The sequence below is a fragment of the Mesoplodon bidens genome (assembly GCF_964165515.1).
Source record: "Mesoplodon bidens genome assembly, chromosome: 12".
NCBI classification, from domain to species: domain Eukaryota; kingdom Metazoa; phylum Chordata; class Mammalia; order Artiodactyla; family Ziphiidae; genus Mesoplodon; species Mesoplodon bidens.
The window spans coordinates 50009721-50028996 of NC_138168.1; the positions used below are offsets into that span (position 1 = coordinate 50009721).

The following is a 19276-nucleotide window of genomic DNA, read 5'->3' on the forward strand; positions in this document are numbered from 1 at the left end:
GGTACATATGCTAATGCTCTGTAAACCCACAAAATCATATTACATAAGACTCAATAAGGAATTAAAGCAAATTAATACACTTCTGTCAAATAAATAGAATAGGTCAGACATCATTTGTTTGACCTATCCTGTTCATACAGACATCATCTGTATACCCTTCACTACCCAAGTTGTGAAGGGTATACAGAAAGCTTTCCTCAATCACAGAAAAGTTTGAAAAGGTTCATGACTAAAGCACCTTGCACTTCAGATTATTTTTAACATAATATTTTGGGTTTTTTTTTTTTTTTTTGCTGTACGCGGGCCTCTCACTGCTGTGGCCTCTCCCGTTGCGGAGCACAGGCTCCGGACACACAGGCTCCGCGGCCATGGCTCGCGGGCCCAGCCGCTCCGCGGCATGTGGGATCTTCCGGGATAGGGGCACGAACCCGTGTCCCCTGCATCGGCAGGCGGACTCTCAACCACTGCGCCACCAGGGAAGCCCATATTTTGGGTTTTTTATGAGAGCTGTAAAAAGTCTATATGCACCTGTATACTTGAATAGATATTGATGAAGGGGACCATGTAAGCCTTTGAGTGATGCGCCGTCAGAAAGATCTTAGGGTATACAATGTCTTTTAAATTTGGATATTCAAGTATTTAAGTCCTATAAAGATACATGACACCTCCTGAATGTTTCCTAGAAATTCTCTTGTTAATCGTGAGAAACAGTCTTATTTTAAAAGGAAGTGCTGAATTTCTAAAATCAAATTTAACATGATTTAGCATCACATTTCAGGATTTTTTGAGATCATTTTATTTTTTTAGCTTAGCAGTACTTTTATGGTAGAATTTTTAAATACTGAAGGAGTTCACAGAAAACTTTAAAGAGACTTAGGATTGCTGACTAGAAACTCGAGAGGGTCTTCACACATTGTACACTATGTCTGAAAGCTCAGATCTGTATTTTGGAAAACTAAAATTAGTCACATTTTTTCAGCCTACCTCCATATGCATTTTGTGGGGTGGGGTGGAGTTGGGGAACGCCTTTTCAAGCAGATTCATATTAGCTCGGTGGGAATATGCTCACATTGGAGCCACTAAGAATCCTGAGAAAGAGGAGTGGACATACTCAGAGGAGTATAGCCCATTCGACCCTGCGTTGGGCAGCTGGAGCCACACCTGGTCGTTTTCTGTGAGATCGATTATGGCGCTCCCTGAAGCCTGATCTAGGTAGCCTTTGATGTACTCATCATAGGTGTACATTACAGGGGTGCCGTTCTTATACAGGCCCACCCAAGCATGGGTCCCTTTCACATGCACGTGGTAGGAGAAGTAATATAGTCCTGGAATCCTACAGGTAAAGATTCCAGTTCTTGGGTCATAATGCTGTTGCCTGTTATATAAAATTTTATCAAATGGGATAGGAGTACCTATAGTTGGGTAAGCTTTGGAGAGAATAACAGTGAAAGCAGACACAGGCATTCCTGTTACTCCCTGGTTGGCACTAACAAAAGGCCTCTGGCCTGCCTTCACAAAGCCCTCTGGCAGGACTGCTTGGCCTGGGGGGCCTGGGGGCCCTGGGCGCCCTGGGAGGCCAGGCTCTCCAGCGTGCCCTCTTGGACCTGGTGGCCCAGCGGGTCCATTGAGACCTTTAGTTGCTATGCCAGCTGGACCAGGAGGACCTGGAGTTCCTGGATCCCCTTTGGATCCGGGGAATCCTGGAATGCCTGGTGGCCCGATGGGACCTCTAGTACCTGGCATTCCAGGGGCACCTCTTGGCCCAGCCTCACCATTGTGCCCAGGCACTCCCTTAGCTCCTGCTGGGCCCGCAGGGCCTGGGAGGCCAGGAGGTCCTCTAATTCCAGGGTCACCTTTTGGGCCCGGCAACCCTGGGTTACCCTTGGGACCACTGAGACCTGGTTCTCCTGGGTACCCTGGTTTTCCATCTAACCCAGAGGAACCCCTTTCTCCCTTAGCCCCAGGGTATCCTGCAGGCCCGACTGGCCCCATCTCACCTTTAGGGCCTGGGATCCCGTGGTTGCCTGGAATGCCTTTTGGTCCTTGGGGTCCCATATTCCCAGGGGGTCCAATCAGACCTGGTTCCCCGGGATGACCTGCTGGGCCTTGTTCCCCTTTGGCACCTGGACCCCCCGGAAGGCCTATAGGTCCTCTTTGTCCTTTCAGGCCTGGCAAGCCTGGTTTCCCAATGCCAGGAGCCCCTGGGGGCCCAGCTATTCCTGGAGCCCCAGGGTGACCTTTTGCCCCTGGAACCCCTGGCTGGCCTGGGGCTCCAGGGGCTCCTGGCTTTCCAGTGCCTTCTGGTCCTTGTTCCCCAGGAGGACCTTGGGGGCCTGGTGGGCCAGTTGACCCCCTTTTACCTGGAAAGCCCCGATCACCTTTGATACCTGGCTGTCCTGGAAACCCATTTTCACCGCTTTTCCCCACTCCAGGGGGGCCAGGTGGTCCCATGGGACCCTGAGGACCTGGGAGGCCCCTGCCACCAGGGCGGCCAGGAGCACCATATCCCGTTTCCCCTTTCTGTCCATTCATACCAGGGACTCCTGGTGCACCCTTTTCTCCAGGAAAGCCCCTGGGTCCCGGGGCTCCTGGAGGTCCCTGTGGCCCAGGTTTTCCTGAAACAGAAATTCCAGCTGGGCCGGGGATTCCAGATGGCCCTTGTGGGCCCTGTAGTCCTGGTAAACCAGCTGGTCCAATATCTCCTTTTGGTCCGTATGGTCCTCTCTCCCCTGGTTTTCCTGGGAGTCCTGGCAAACCTGGCTTCCCAGTGGCTGATGGTCCCGGCGGTCCTGGCAACCCTGGCTCTCCTTGGGGTCCAGGACTTCCATAGCCTGGTTTTCCTGGTGGTCCAGATGGACCTGGGTGCCCTCGAGGTCCAGCAGGGCCTGGTGGACCAGGAATACCTTGCTCTCCTCTTACTGATATACCTACAAGACATGCCCAGTACGCATACCGGGTCCGGGTGGGGGGTGGTTAGTAATGCTAAGGAATCATTGCTTCTCAAAATATAAATGAGGACAGGACATTGCAGTGTCAGTCAGACCATTTTGGCAGACTGGTCTTAAATGGTTTGACAATACATTTTATATTGTTTTAAAAAACACCTCTAGAGAAGATGATTTCACAAGATCATGTATTTGTGAAAGTACTACCATAGTACTTTCATTGCATCCTAACGATCCATGAAAATAAGCTGGGATTGAAGAATTCATTTAGAATAAGAGTACATTGGAGGTAAATTTATCACATTTATTTTAGGAAAATCATCTACCTAGAAAGGAAGGGGGGAAAAAAGGCATTTGACAGAAAAAGGCAAGTACAGAGTAAATGGGAACAAGTTTAAGAACTATAACAACTTTCCCTCAAAAAAGCTATCCTATAAGATAAGGGAGAAATGCAGTCTGTTTTAATTTACGTCTGCCATGACCCTGCTGAACAGTTTAGATTTAGAATGACTTTTTTTTTTTTAACCTCAGTACATACCGTGAGCTCGTACATTCTCTGTTATTGACTTAACATTGAAACAAGGAATCAGAGAATTAATGGGCAAGGTACATACAGTAGTGTTAAAGTGCTTATATAAAGTTTTCTTTGATTAATGCAAATATTGTTGATTTCATAGATCTGTGGGTTCATTTGAGCTAAGTACTTATACTGATATAATAAATTTAAACTAAAAAATTACTTATTCAGTGCCTGTGATGTGAAGCATGCTATTGAGCGACAAGTATAGGAAACGCGCAAAACACTTCCTGTAAGAGCTTTAATCACAAAGAGAATAAAACAAGTGTCCATCTGATAAGTGCTTTAAGAGGTGTCCAGGGTTTTAGTTTTAGTCAATCTAAGGTGGGATGTAACAGACATTGTTGGCATTAGGATATACCATTATGGAAGCATTACTATGTCAAAGAATCTTTAGGCAGCATTATCATAAGCCTCTAGATAAAATAGTCTTTTTTTTCTCAGAGAAATTCTTTGATAGCTAGCAAAGATGGTAATGAAATTGCTTATGTTTCTAAATATCTACTTGCAGGATTTATATTAAAATTCATTTTCTGTTTAATAAATTTTCAGAAATATAGTTAGAATGCCTGTGTATACTATTTAGATTCTTATGCTGTCAGAAAATAGTTCACAGTAATGATAGTTTTAGTAGATGTCGCAATAGTCAAATAGTTTGGTCAAAACCCTGAAAATGACTTATAACTGTGACTTTTGAGCTACATCTTTTTTGTACAGAAAGTAGTAATATGCTTAAACTCCATTTAACTAAATCTTTAATGGCTTTAAATATCAAAATGAAGACTAAAATGGAATTAATATTTAATGAATTGAATTGTAAATTGCCGTTGAAAATGTATTTTTATGGGTATAGTTTCTTTTAACTATTAGTTGTTAGCACATTTAAAATCTTTCATATTAATTAACTGGCATGTAAGAAGTAGTCAGCCAACAGTAGTTGAGAATATTATACTCTTGGGTAGAGGTGTTCCTGATATTTGAAAAACATTTGATAACAAATGAAACAAAATACAGAGCAGAATCATTAAAACAGATATACTGAAATAGGAAATTCATTTGGGTATCTTTATATTTTGTACTAACTAGAAGTTATATTTCATTTTGCAAACAAATGTGTGGAGTTTTATTTACTCATAGATTTTAAGAAAATGACATCAGGAAAAAGACTATGAAAAAATTAATTTATGGAAGAGATTCCCATGTATTTACACATGTATTGTTGGTTGGCTTTAGTGTACATATATGATATGTCTGTATGTATAAATGAGCATTGATACATTGCAAATAGAATAAATGAATAAAGGATTTCTTTTAATGATTAGAATAAAATAGGACATTTTAAAAAATGCAAACCATATTAAATTGGGATTTACTTCAGAATCTTATAAAGATCATGTCTGTACTAAAAATAATTGTCTTGGTCTGGTTGGAAATCTGTTTAATTGTTAAAGTAGAGAGGAAATACTTTTTCCATAAATCCTTTTGGGCTAATTGAGGAGTTTGAAGATAAATTTAACGCCAAATAAAATTTACATTTTGTTAAAGAGATCATTAAGATTGTAGAAAACAAAAACCCACTAGTTAAGAGAGCAAAACATATAGTTCAGTTTACCTTTACTCTTTATGGCATAAGGGATGAAGAACTGTGTCTTCGTGTTGGATGGTGGGCCTTTTATGCCTGTAGGTGTTTGGTATCGCTCAGTATAAAATACTCCATGGACCAAGTTCAAAGATATTAGCAGCAGAAGGGCTATTTGTGGCAGCATGTTCTCAGATGGATTCTGAAAAACAATAATTTCATATAGCTTCATTATTGACCTGTTTTGTTTTTCTGATGTTTCACAGATGAATTCTTTAAATAGTTATCTACCTTTTTTAACCTTATCCTATATATTCTGAATATATTCCATAAATTAATGAGAGATATAATTTTGTTAATTATACAAATATATGTCTTAGTTGTTTTTGAAAACTACATTCAGGTAATCAAGTGAAAATAAAGTTATTTGAATAAAAGAAACACAGAAACTGTAATTGGATGTCTGTATTAAATAATTCAAGATCTTTGATATAGACCGAAGTTACTAATAGTCTCAAATACACTGAAATTCAGATTAGGACATGTTTTTACAAATATAGTTTAATTAGGACTATTTTTTATAGACTGATTCAAATTAAACTTTCTGAGTGCACTTTAGTGGAAAGCCATTTTTTTACATCACAAAAAACAAATAATTAATTGAAGCTTGTTTCCAAATAAGCTAACATGGAAGTCCACCAGTCATAGACTTACCTGGGTGCTGGAAGTTCCTGGAATTGGTTTCTTACCAGCTCTCTGTGCCTTCTTCTGTGCCCGGGTGAGCTGTCCTGCAGTATTTATACTGCTTTTCCCTTACTACATGAGGTTACCCAGAGTTTAAGCTCCTCCCCCTGCCCCAGAGGTGAAAAGCACAAGTTATGGTGGAAAGTTCTGTTGGGCAGGCATACAAGATCAGGTTGGGCTCTCTTTTTCCTTGTTTTCTTATTGAAAAATAAACTCTTTGTCTTAAATATATATTAATAGTTTTAACCATGCACCATCTTTTTCTGTGATTTTATTTTAGAAGTTATTACTCAGATGTTTAGGTTAGTTCATAATGGGATGATCCTATCCCCTTTATATTTTTAGAAAGCACATTCTTGTGTTAGTTGGTTGAAAATACTTGGTAGTATATAAAAGTAGGGGAAGAAGTCTTTTGGAGGGGAGTGTGGATTTAAACCATCATCTAAATTTACTTCGGTTATTTCATGAAGCCATTAACGTGTCCGTGAATGTTTCTAAATTTTTATGAAAATAGCTTACTCCAATTCTTATTTTTAGGCTTGAGAGAAACACAATGATGAAAATGTAGATATGCGGTCCTGTATTTCAGAATTTTAATATAAGTTCTCAGCCATTAATAAGAGAAATATTAAATGTTAGCATATAAATGTTTCAGTGTTTGCATACTATTTAAAATTTTTTAGACAGAGGCAAGATATCCATGAATTTGATAGTAGAGTTAGCAATAATTACCCTGAAGAATTTATTTATTATTCTGAGTGTGTGACTTTTTTTTAATTGGAGTATAATTGCTTTACAATGTTGTGTTAGTTTCTGCTGTAGAACAAAGTGAATCAGCTATATGTATACGTATATCCCCTCCCTCTTGAGCCTCCCTTCCCACCCCCCACCCATCCCACCCCTCTAGGTCATCACAGAGCACAAAGCTGAGTGGACTTGTAGACATGGGGGGAAGGGGAGGGTGGGATGAATTGAGAGAGTAGCATTGACATATATACACTACCATGTGTAAAATAGATAGCTAGTGGGAAGCTGCTGTATTGCACCCTGAAGGATTTAAATTCATTGTTTACAACACTATACTGTGTTCAGTAAATGGCTTCAGATTTTATTGCTTAATTTTGGGTTTTACTTTAGAGTTGCAGTGGAGATTACAAAAACCCTTAACTTGATAAGGTCATATCATGTCCATTTAAATAAGGTTGCTGTATTCATTTCATAAGAAAAATAATCTTCAGACTTTGATTTTGGCTTTTTAAAAGTATTATTGGTTTACCTTACAATTTCATTCAGGGATCTTAAATCAGCCCAATTAGAAACGTTTTTTCCCCCAAAGATGAAAGTAAATGTTATCATTGTAATTTTCAGTGGTTAGTATTCTCTTTAACAATGTTAGGAGACTCTTTAAATCAGTTTTTAGGATCCTGAAAAGTCTAATAACAGGAAGTTGAGAGGCCAAATTCTGATTCTTACTAAATTTCATCATTTTGGAGCTAAATCACATCAACTGTACACGTAAAGTAGGTGAGAAGGAAAATTCCATAATAAGTATAGATACATCTTTTTAAAAAATCTCTGCAGAATTGAAGTGGTATGGATTCAGGATTGATCAATAATTGAAATAATTGAATGTTTGACCAGTAAGTGAAATAAGGTTTGTTCTTTTTCTTCCCTTCCTCCTCCCCTGCATATAATTTTCTGTATATATTTTGAACTAAGACTTGTATAGCACCTTGTAGAAATGTAAGCGGATAACTCACCTCACTTCCTTTCTTCTCTCACTTTTAAACCTTTTATTGGTTGCCATATTTAAAAATTTACAATGTCCTATATGTCTCTATATAATATTCACAGATTTATATGAAATATGGCTTTTATATCAGTTCAGATTTACAGAAGAATTGGAAAGATTTTATTTTCTAATCATTCTTTTTTTATTGAAGTATAGTTGATTTCCAGTGTTGTGTTAATTTCTGCCTTACAGCAAAGTGATTCAGTTAGACACATATATACATTCTTTTTTAATATTCTTTTCCATTATGGTTTATCACAAGATGATGAATATGGTTCCCTGTGCTATACAGTAAGAACTTGTTGTTTATCCATTCTGTATATTCTCATCATTCTTTCATCATTGAAAATGATCTATGCAATAGCTTTTGTAATTACACTATGACTCTACTACATTTGTAAGAGACCACAAAGACAAGTGAGAGAAGTGGCTGCCTTCCATCTACTATGGTTCATTTGGAAAAGATTTTGAAAAAGTAGGTGAGGTAACATTATGGATGCCCTTGAATACTAGGCTGTAGAATTTGTTTTAAAAGTATTTATTAGAAGTGCATATTCTAGTATTTGTGTGTGTATATATGGTGACACACGCATACACTTATTTGTAATCAAGACTGTTACCCTGTTAGACATCACTCATGTGAAAGTTCAAAGATTAATTCTTGGCCCTTCATTCTGTGCACCTGTGTAGACCAAGCGTTCCTCTGTGGTTACTCTATTTCCAGAACTTTTCACCTTAACCTCTCTAGGTGTCTGTTTTTTCATCAACACAATGAAAAGGTTGTATTAGGTTTCTAAACTCCTCCCAGCTTTAAAATTAGATTATTCTTGTGCTTGAGGTATTTTGCTGTTTCCTGGGGTGAGACAGCGGGCTTGGCTTCATTTAGTAATTATGAGACAAAATCCATACCAAGTGGTCATATGCCTTCTTTTGGGGGTATGTAAATATATGTGGGTATTTGTCATTCTATATTCCCATTTAACGTTGGAAAATGTGGTGTCTTTATTGAATAAGCCTTGGATGCTCAACCCTTTTTGCAAATAGTGTACTTATTTCAGCACAAGGAATCTGACTGCTGTTTGCTTTGTTAGTCACATAAGAAACACTGTCTTGTCCAAAACAGATTGTAGAATCAGAATATTTGCTAGCCTCACTCCACCCAATTGTGTATTTAAAACTATTTTTATTCTAAGAGTTTACTTGTAGCTGTTGGAAGTGACTAGTCTGTGGCTTTATGATGAAAACCCATTCTACTTAAAGAACAGAAAGTCATGCTGTTTAAGCTCAGTAACCTAAGTGGTTTTTTAATATCAAATATCAGTGTTTTTCGCACATCTAGCATTTAGCTGCTATTAAGCTCACATGTTCATTTTCACTTCCCAGGGTATCATTAATTCACCAAATATTTCTTGCGTACCTTCTACGTGTCAGGCATGGAGATAAAAAAACTGGATGAATGATGTACAGCTGCCCCCCCCGCCACAGTGTTTAAACAGTGGTTCTCAACCTTCTTTGCGCAGTCCTGGGGTACATGACACAGTTCCTTCTGTCTTTGGGGTTCATTAAGATCATGGTGGTTCAGAGACGATATTTAGAAAAAGCTTCTCAGGTGATCATGAGGGACTTCTAAGTTGGAATGTCTTCGTCTGCTATCAGTGTTCTATTACCAGCTTGTTAATATTAGATACATAATTTTTGTTGTTTTTGTTCATATGGTTTTTAACTTTACTATAGAAAAATTTAGTCTTATCCATAGAAGTAGAGAGAATGGTTACAGTGAATGCCTTTGCGCCCACTACCCAACTTAAACTAATCTCAAGTCACTGTCACTCAATCCTTCTTCCATTCATCACCCCCCATATTTTTAAATCCCATATATTGTACCAATTTACCTGTGAAATTTCAGTATATTTCTCCAGAAGGTAAGTTTTTTTTCTTTAAAATAGTATCTTCATCAAACATAAAAAATTAGTTATTTCTTAATTTTATCAGATGCTTTAGTTCACTTCAGATTTCCCCAATTATGTGTGTACACACACACACGTAAGTGTATATACACACACGTATATACACACATATATATACACATATATACTCACAAACATATGTAGAGATACACAAGCACATGTGTAGCATATATACATATTCATACTTTTTTACTGATTGTTTATTGTTTGTTCAACTTAAATTCATGAATTTCCCCTAATTGATATGTCCCTGTCAATGTAGGTTTCTTATCCATGTCTCTTTTCTCCCTTTACAGCTTATTTGTTGAGAAACTGGGTCATCTTTCCTGTACAGCTTCCTCTAATGTGGATTTTGTTGTCACTTAACATGCTTCTCTGTATCCTGTTTTTCCTGTAAATTGGTAGTTAGATCTAGAGGTTTAATCTGATTCAGGTTTGAGACACACACACACAAATACTTTTTGGCCAATAATACTTTATAGACAGTGGTATGGTGTATTTCAATCAGGAGACCTTTTATTGCTCGTTGTTTCTCTTTGTGATATTACTAGGAATGATCATTACCTAGGTAACCTAATTCTATCATTGCTCCTTTGCTTATTAGCTAGCATACTTCTGTAAAGAAAAATACTCCAACTATTTGGTTACCCTGAAGTACAGTTTGTATAGAAAAGGCAGGATAGATACCTTTACCAGTGTATAAAACAATAAGCTTATTTCCTTGCATTCTCCAGAGGTGGCACAGTGAGGTGTTTGAATATCATTATAAACTCATGGATTTAAATGTATTTTATGTTTTTCAGTCCATGGCAGTTGTTATTCTTATTATTGCTCAGATTTTTTCCTCCATCTCTGGTCAGCAGGAACCTCTTCATGTTGGCTTCTGAATCCTTTTGGTGTGATCGAGGAGTCTTTTATAGCTTCTTTCCTTCCAATATTTTGTACTTTCCCTGACCCAGAACTGTAATTGGGGAGTCTGGTTCCTTTTGTGGGAAATAGAAGCTGGAGACCACAATCTGGGTGCCTGGGTCCTAAGGGTGTGCATTGTTCCTGGTTTGATGATTGTTTCTGGGCTTTTTCAGTGGAGAGAGCTAGGGGATTCATTCATGTAATGTTAATTAAATATAAGACATCATAACTTCATACTAATACATCTAATTCAGATTGAGGACCACAGGGTGTTTTCTTAGTGACCTCCAACCTGTATCTCTAGCTCCTTAGTACTACACTAAAAATCTCATTCTCATGACAGTAATGTAGTTATTTATTTGCTTTTTATTCCTTAACACTCTGACTTCTTAGAATGACAATACCAACATTCACACCACAATATTGAAAAAGGTTTAGGATTATTTTTTAATTCTTTTGGTATTTCCACTATAGCTGTATAGTCAAATCACTGTGCCTTACGGTCCCTTGAAATGGCTCATTTCAATGTAGTAATGCTACCCAGTCAATTCACCGTTAGGTTTGTTTTGTTTTGCTTTCAATTTTTAGGAATGCTCTTTTAAAATTTAATTTTGTTTGATAATTTCCTAAAGTTCCTGTAGAGTGCTGATAAATGTTTCTTGGGGGTTAGGGAGGTCTGTGTGCTGTAATCAATGGTGTAGATACTCCCACCATGGCCAATTGCAAGCTACAAGGGTAAAGACAACCAGCTCACAAAACACCTGAACCTTTACCAAGAGCCAGTACAAGCCAGCTCCAACATGCATTACATATTTCCCAAGTCAAATTTACAAAACAAGGAATATTCAGAGAAATCTGGTCTCCATTACTGACCTATTACCCACCCTGTGTTTCACCTTCCTTCTGTAAGTAAGCCTTTTTTTAAAAAAAGTTTTTGGTTTATCTTTCAGTTGTTTTTAAAAATAAGTACTCGGGCTTCTCTGGTGGCACAGTGGTTGAGAGTCTGCCTGCCGATGCAGGGGACACGGGTTCGTGCCCCGGTCCGGGAGGATCCCACGTGCTGCGGATTGGCTGGGCCCATGAGCCATGGCCGCTGAGCCTGCATGTCCGGAGCCTGTGCTCCACAGCGGGAGGGGCCACAGCAGTGAGAGGCCCGTGTACCACACACACACACACACACACACACACACACACACACACACACACACACACACACACACACACACACACACACACACACACACACACACACACACACACACACACACACACACACACACACACACACACACACACACACACACACACACACACACACACACACACACACACAATAAAAATAAGTACTCATTCATATCCCCTTCCAATTTCTTTGATAAGTCATATCCTAATATATATACTTTATTTAACCTCTTTTTATGTAACAGTTTTTCTTGAAGATCATTGACTAACTAAAGATGGTCCACATTCCTTTCCACAGCTGCGTAGTACTCTATTATATGAATGTACTGTAGTATTTTCAATCATTTCCCTATTGATGGGCATCTGTGTTATTTCCTCTTTTTTGCTAATACAATTCCTTCTACTTTGTATGTATATATGTGTAGACACACACACACACACACACACACACATATATATATATATTTGCCTGAATCTTTGGGAGAGATTCTTGGAACTGGGATTCATGAGTCAAAAGGTAAATACATATATGATTTTGTTACATATTATTAAATCTCCCTCCATAGGTGTATCATTTTGCATTTCCACCAGCACTATGTGAGAGTGCCTGTCCCTGCAGCCTTGCCAACAGGATGTGTTGTTTAGATTTTGTTGAATTTTCAGATTTTTGCTCATTTTTGTTGAACATTTAGATTTTTGCTCATTTTAGAAGTGAAAATTGGAATCTTGGTCTACTTGTAATTTTCATTCCTCTTACTAAGCGTGTGGTTGAGCATCTTTTCATATAGTTAAGACTATTTCTAGCCCACTTCTAGAAGTGTTCTGTATCCTATAAACAAACCTCTTTTTTATGATATAGTTTGCATATGTTTTTCCCAGTTTGTCATTTGTCTTTTTAGTTTACCCATGAGGGTTTTTTTTAACATTTGAAATTTTCTCTTAATGTACATAAACTGTTGATTCAGAATGTTATTGTTCTTTCAGACTCAGAACTCTAAGGAACATTAAAGATTATCTGGATCAATCATTTCATTCTTCAGAGGAGGAAACTAGTTCCTCTGTTATGAATGTCTCATTCCCTAATGTTTAATTGAGTTAAATTTCTGAAGTAAAGAGCTGTTGGTGAGGGAGCGCATTGAGGGAAAACCCCACAGACTAAGCTGATGTGTTCATCTCCTTACCCCAGCAGGATACCGACTTTCCTGTCGCAATCATCCTTCAGTCTTTAACAGCGGAAATGAGGAAGGTGCCCAGAAATTTAGTTAGGGCACTTGGAGGCCCACAGCTTCCACCACCACCTAGCTGCACCTCATTCCTCTTGAAAAGGTTTTAAAAGAACATTTGTAGGTGCTATTACAGAACCCAAGAGCTAAAAATGATCTATTTGTGTTAATAACCTAATGTGGTTTAGTGGTTAGATACCTGCTGAGGGCTTGAAAGGAGAAATTCATGCAAAAAACAGGTGTTGATGAAAACCCCTGAAACTTCAGGCCACGTCAAGAAAAACAGTCATTTAGAAAGTTCGAACAAGGGCTTTATGTTCTATTTTCTGTTGCACAATAAATTGACGCATTACTTAAAGAATTCATAGTTTTGTGCTTCAGGTGCTTAATGACATCACCGTCTTTCCATAGTAACCTGCCAAGTTAAAAATATAGAGCTTCTTGGGCTTCCCGGGTGGCGCAGTGGTTAAGAGTCCGCCTGCCAATGCAGGGGACACGGGTTCGTGTCCCGGTCTGGGAGGATCCCACATGCCACAGAGTGGCTGGGCCTGTGAGCCATGGCCGCTGAGCCTGCGCGTCCGGAGCCTGTGCTCCGCAACGGGAGAGGCCACAACAGTGAGAGGCCCGTGTACCGCAAAAAAAAAAAAGAATAAAAAAAAATAGAGATAGTTTCTTGGGTCTTTGACCTAAGGTCTTCAAGGATCTTGGCCATCCAGCAGAGTCTCGGCCGTTCAAACACATTCCTACTTTATTAACAAGTTCAGCTTTTCATGTGCAGTCTGCTAAGTTGGAAGGAGAAATTAGAGAATTAAAGTATTAATTGGAGTAGTCATGGGGTGATGCTTTTTATTTAAATCTCTTTGCCCCCCTGCTTATTATAATACATAGAACAACTCCACAATCACTACCTACCTAGAGGGTATGAAGCACAGTTTCTGTGGGTGGCAACCAGACCACCAAGAAACCTTCCTTCAAGACTGATGCCCTGTAGCTGTGTAACTTACTCATATTAACAATTAAAATACATCCTGGAGTTTTTAGTTTAATTAATGCTGGGCCCCAGTCTACTTACCTTTAATCAATCAACTGTTACCTGGCCGGCAGACCTCTGCCCCTGACTGTGGACCAGTGCTAAAGGGTTACTCTTCCTGCCATCTCTGGCTCCTGCCTTCTTACACCTGGTTTCCTCATTAGTAAAATCCCTAAAGCCCGCTTACTTGCTTTCAGATTTTTAAAGTAATTACTATTTAGAGAAAATGTAGGAAATAGAAAATAAAATTTATACACCAGGGAGGTATAATAACTATTAATAGTGGTATTTTCCCTGCAAATGATCTGTTTAGTGCTAAGCTTCTATCAATTATCTTTAATCACCTATGTCAAAATAAATCTTGCCACTTCTGATACCAGTAAGGCTGAAATGTAGACATGCTATGGTCCTGTCCTGTTTTCTCTTATTTTTATTTGTTAGGAACCTTGGAAGATGCAATAAGATATATGTGAAGTGGTAGAACAGTGTCAGGGAATGCTCAGTAAATGTGAGTGATGGTGATGGCCACCATGATGTTGAAGGAGTGTACACCTCTGACGTTATACTTGAATCTCTTTATAGCGCCAGTCTTCCCAAATGTTTGACGAACTTTGAGTCTCTATTGTGTGCCATTTGCTGGGTTAGATGCTGCTAACCTGCTACTGGTGATCTTAGTGAAATGGAGGAGACAGATACTAAACACTCTGGCTTCTTCAGAATGCAGAAGTCGTGGATTCTGGTGTGAAACCGTCTTTCAAATCATCAATGGTGTCCCTCTTACCACACTTTTTTTTTTTTTTTTTTTTTTTTTTTTTTTTTTTTGCTGTACGCGGGCCTCTCACTGCTGTGGCCTCTCCCGTTGCGGAGCACAGGCTCCGGACACACAGGCTCCGCGGCCATGGCTCGCGGGCCCAGCCGCTCCGCGGCATGTGGGATCTTCCGGGATAGGGGCACGAACCCGTGTCCCCTGCATCGGCAGGCGGACTCTCAACCACTGCGCCACCAGGGAAGCCCACACTTTTTAATTGTTCCTGAATATAATTCAAGGACTGTTGGTTATTTACCACTGAAACTCCACTCTGTACAGGTAGTGACTAGTACAAAGCATGGACCTTGTAAATATTTGCTGAATGAACGAATTAAGAGCTTTAGGAGACCAGGTTTCAATATTTATTGAGTGTGGGCATTTTGCCTCACACTTGTGGGCACTCAGGGATGGGTCCTTTTGCGCAGTGTTGGTTTGAATTGGAGTATTTTCAGTCTGTGTCTTACCTTAAAATAACTCGGAATTCTTGCAGAAGTCACAGCATCAACAACTGCTTCCCAAAGCCATTTCACAAAAGAGACTGTGGCTCCTGTTCTAGTGACTATGTACCTTCCAGTGTACTATTGGTAATCGACTTAGAATTTCAGAGTAAGATTTTCCAAAGACAGTGTTTTTCAAGGTAGCCATGGTTGGAGGTGTAGAGTTAAGTGGATAGGTCAAGAGAGGGGCTGAATGGAGAGAGAAAGAAAAAGAAGAGGAGCCCATACTCTCGAGAATTTAAAGGGATTTCTTTAAATGTCTCAGAAACTCGAACTGTACAGTTTTAGAGCAACGAATAACTTTTTAGACAAGCCTGTGCTTCATTTTCCAAATTTCTTCACCCATCCATACCTCATTTACTTGTTGATATATCAGTTCATTCAAATCCTCAATGTATTAAACACACATGCCAAATACAAATGGGCTCATAGACTACTGACAGCATTTATTAATTCTTTCCCTGCCCAAACTACCTGTTAGCGTCTTCTCTCCTGAATGGAAATATGTGACCTTTAAAGGGAAAATAAGTTATTATTTGGAAGGTGGGCACTGGATAGATATTTTAGAACATTAGAGTTTATAAGATAAAAATTTTGAGAATCACATTCAGTATCACAAAAAAAATGAATATTTGAGCTGCAAGAAATGCTAATCTTAGTAAGTACCAGAAACTGATATTTAAATTTTGTCTGAAGCGGACATAAACCCATTTTTTATGACTCTAAGTCCTCTGGGTAACAGTAACATACACACATACATGCACACACACACCTGTATTTAGCAAAGGTATGTTTGAGTATGTTCACTCTTTTCCATTAAAACCATAGGTAATGTATCACTTCATTATTTAATGAACAATGTAATATGATTTTGGTAATATAACTTATATTACCAAACATATTTTCCACAAGTTATACTTAATATTTACTCTAGCTTCATTATACTTTAATTCAGTTGAAAGATATTTTTTAGCTATGCTTCAGGCACTGCTTTAGCTCTACGCTCATCCCTGGTCATGTTTTTACAAATACTCTTATTTACTGCTCCTGAAATTTGTATGGAGGATCAAGTGTCTTTTAGAATTTTGAAATCTGTTAGAAAGTGTCCACCTGAATAGCTAACATATATTAAGCTTTTATCATGTGCTAGATACAGTTCTAAGAACTTTGCATTATTTATCTCATTTACTCCTTGTAGCAGCCCCATGAAGTAGGTACTGTTATTATACCCATCTTTAGGCATGAAGACTTGAGGCCCAGAGAGGTTAAGCATCCTAGCCAAGATCACACAGGAGGTGATGGTAAAGTTATTATTGTCTATGGATATATTTCTTAAGGATTTACAAGGGACCCAGCATAATTCTAAGTATAGCACTGTTTAATTCAGAACTACTGTGTTGGCTGTTCTTTGTCAAGAATTTGTATGACAGTGTAATCCCATTATGCTTGCTTTCCAGATCAGCTTCTCAAATTTAAGGAAACTGTTTTCATTCTTTGCCATTGAAATAGCATGTTGTTTCAGTTCTAGAATTGGTTAGTTTAGAATTTGCTAATTAAAAAAGAAGCTAATTAAAAAGCAAATAGTGCTAATGTTAATATGTTTGCTTTTATCCTGAAGAAGTGTCTAATATAGTTATTTTTAGCCCATCATGGTCTTTTATAATGGTTGAAAGGCAGGGTGGCATTACTAAAAAATTCTCAATATTTTGGGAGATGTTTGAATTATTACTAATATTTTAATCCTAACAATGGATAAGCTGTAATAAAAGTTATGAGGGCTTTTTGTTCTGTAAAAAGAGATCCCGAAATGGGGAAACTTTAGTGTGGGATTCTCAACTTCAGAGAGTTTGATGGTTTTTAAAAGAAAAGGCAGAGAGCTTTTTATGAATTGACTTACTATTTGAATTCTCTTGTTGATATATCCTAGGTGACCGGTGACCTACTTCTTCAAATGCTGTTATTTCTTTAGATTTAATATGCTCAGAATAACTCAACTCTGAGCTAAAGCTTAACCGAAGTCCTGTCTTTAGTTCACTCCTGCCCTTCAAATGGAAAAATTATTTTTGAGTTGTCAAATACAACATAAAGAACTCAAGTGTCATGTGATTGTATTCGTGCCAGAAACCTTAAAATACATTTTAAATTTAGTATTACCCTATTTTGAACTGGGACTAATAACATGCTCATCAAATAATCTTTTTTTCTTCAAATTTAGGTAAGTCCATTATTGCGTATATAGAAAGTTGTATTCCAGTATACAGTTTCATTGATATAACACCTCTTCTTAATTTTGAGTTCATAGCAGTTTCACTATTTGTATTTAATATTTAGATATAATTTTTGAGTGGGGCTGGTGGAGTAGCATTAGAATCTATGCTTGGTTTTGCAAAGAGCACACTAATTTACATACTCTAATGGGATACGTTTAGAAGTTCATTTTTTGATCTTCATATTTGTATAAAACATTTTATTTAGCCTGAGGTAAAAATGATGGGGAATTGCACTTGACTGCAACTGTGATGTTAAGAGAGTAAGAGTAAATATTGGGGTATTTTCTGTTTTGCCTCCAGTTTTACTTTTCGCTTGATTTCCCCATAAACCTTTCTTTCTCACATTGGTAAATTTAGTTTATAATTGCTTTTTAACTTTGCAACCAGTAGGATTTGTGTATTGTAACCAAGAAAAGCTTTTAAAGATTAATTTAGTAAAAGGCATATTGATCATAGATGACAGATAAAATAGTACAGTTACAAAAAATAGATGTATGCTTATGTAGCACAACAATAAAAAATACAGGTATAATGAGAAAAGAATTATTTGGCAAAAATTCTGCTAGGAGAATTTAAGGAGGAAATGTTAAGAGTTTTGTGGCCTGTGGGAAACAACCAACCTTACGAAATACTGTATGTTTTTTGGTGGGGGGAAAAGTGCTCAGTCTACTAGTAACAATTTGTGAGTGATTAACTTAAAGACTTAAAATTTTGTTGTCTGGTACAAATGTTGATTACACTCATGTAGATTTTGGGTAATACAATTATTATGTTTTGGATAATACCATTTAAAAGCTGACTTCACAGTAATGTTGAGAAATAATTGTATTTGAGAGCCATCTATACTTAGACTTTATTTTACTCTCAGTACTGATACATCAAAATTCTCGTACATTTTAATGCATATTGTGTGCTACAATATAACAGTGTTGAACTGCTTGACTTGCAGTGTTGATAAATTTATCATAATTTTTTAAAACATTGCATATGACAGTAAAGAGCCCATATATGTCTTTTTAAATTTAACTTCATAGCACTTTAGTCTAGGATCTGATTTTTCAACTGAAAAGTGCATATGTGGGGCACTTTAATGAGCTGTGGTTCTTTAGATATTTCTTGTCATGGGAGGAAAGTGAGAAATAAGAATTTAACTTTGTTTTTCTTAAGAGACATTATAAATATTAAGTCATCTTCTTCAAGGTAAGGGCCATTTGTATAAATGTTGTCTGTCTGTGAGACCCTAGTAAAGCCCTAGAGTTTGTCAGTCCCTTTTTAAATAGCATTCCTTGATCTACACTCTAATTAGATCTGATTCAACTTTGTCGTCAGATTGGCCTTGAATTTGTTTTGTATCTTACGTGTGTCATGTACTTCGCTTTTCTCATTTGACCCACGGAACCTCATGTGACAGATATTATCACTCTTTCTTCCAACATAAGGAAACTGAAGCCCAGCAGGTAAAGGAATTGCACAGGTTCAATAAGCCAGTAGGTGGCAGAGCAGAGAGTTTGGACACCAGGTTCAGATGCTACACGGGCATTTTCCACAAGAGCATGCAATCATGTATTTTAAAATACTCCTCTTTTGTTTAATTTCCTCTGATGGTTACTTAAATCAATCAACTTATGCTAAAGTTCCATCCCTTATAAGCTAGCTGAAATGCTAATGTAGCAGTTTTACATCATTTGGCTGCTGTACTTTCTCAGGGTAGAAGCAACTCTTTTGCTCTTCTGGCCACATTATGCCTGTCTCC

The 19276-nt window shown here is 38.0% G+C and overlaps 2 protein-coding genes across 4 annotated transcripts in view; one reads left to right on the top strand and one right to left on the bottom strand.

The window, feature by feature from the left end:
• Nucleotides 1-19276, top strand: part of NT5DC1 (5'-nucleotidase domain containing 1) — a 122060-nt gene that overhangs the window by 17984 nt on the left and 84800 nt on the right. The gene's annotated exons all lie outside the window — the stretch shown is intronic.
• COL10A1 (collagen type X alpha 1 chain) lies at nucleotides 970-5373 on the bottom strand. Its single transcript, XM_081250933.1, has 2 exons — nucleotides 5135-5373; nucleotides 970-2927 (listed from the first exon to the last, which is right to left on the bottom strand). Exons 1-2 carry the CDS (start codon nucleotides 5331-5333, stop codon nucleotides 1066-1068), a joined length of 2061 nt encoding a protein of 686 aa, XP_081107059.1. The 5' UTR covers nucleotides 5334-5373; the 3' UTR covers nucleotides 970-1065.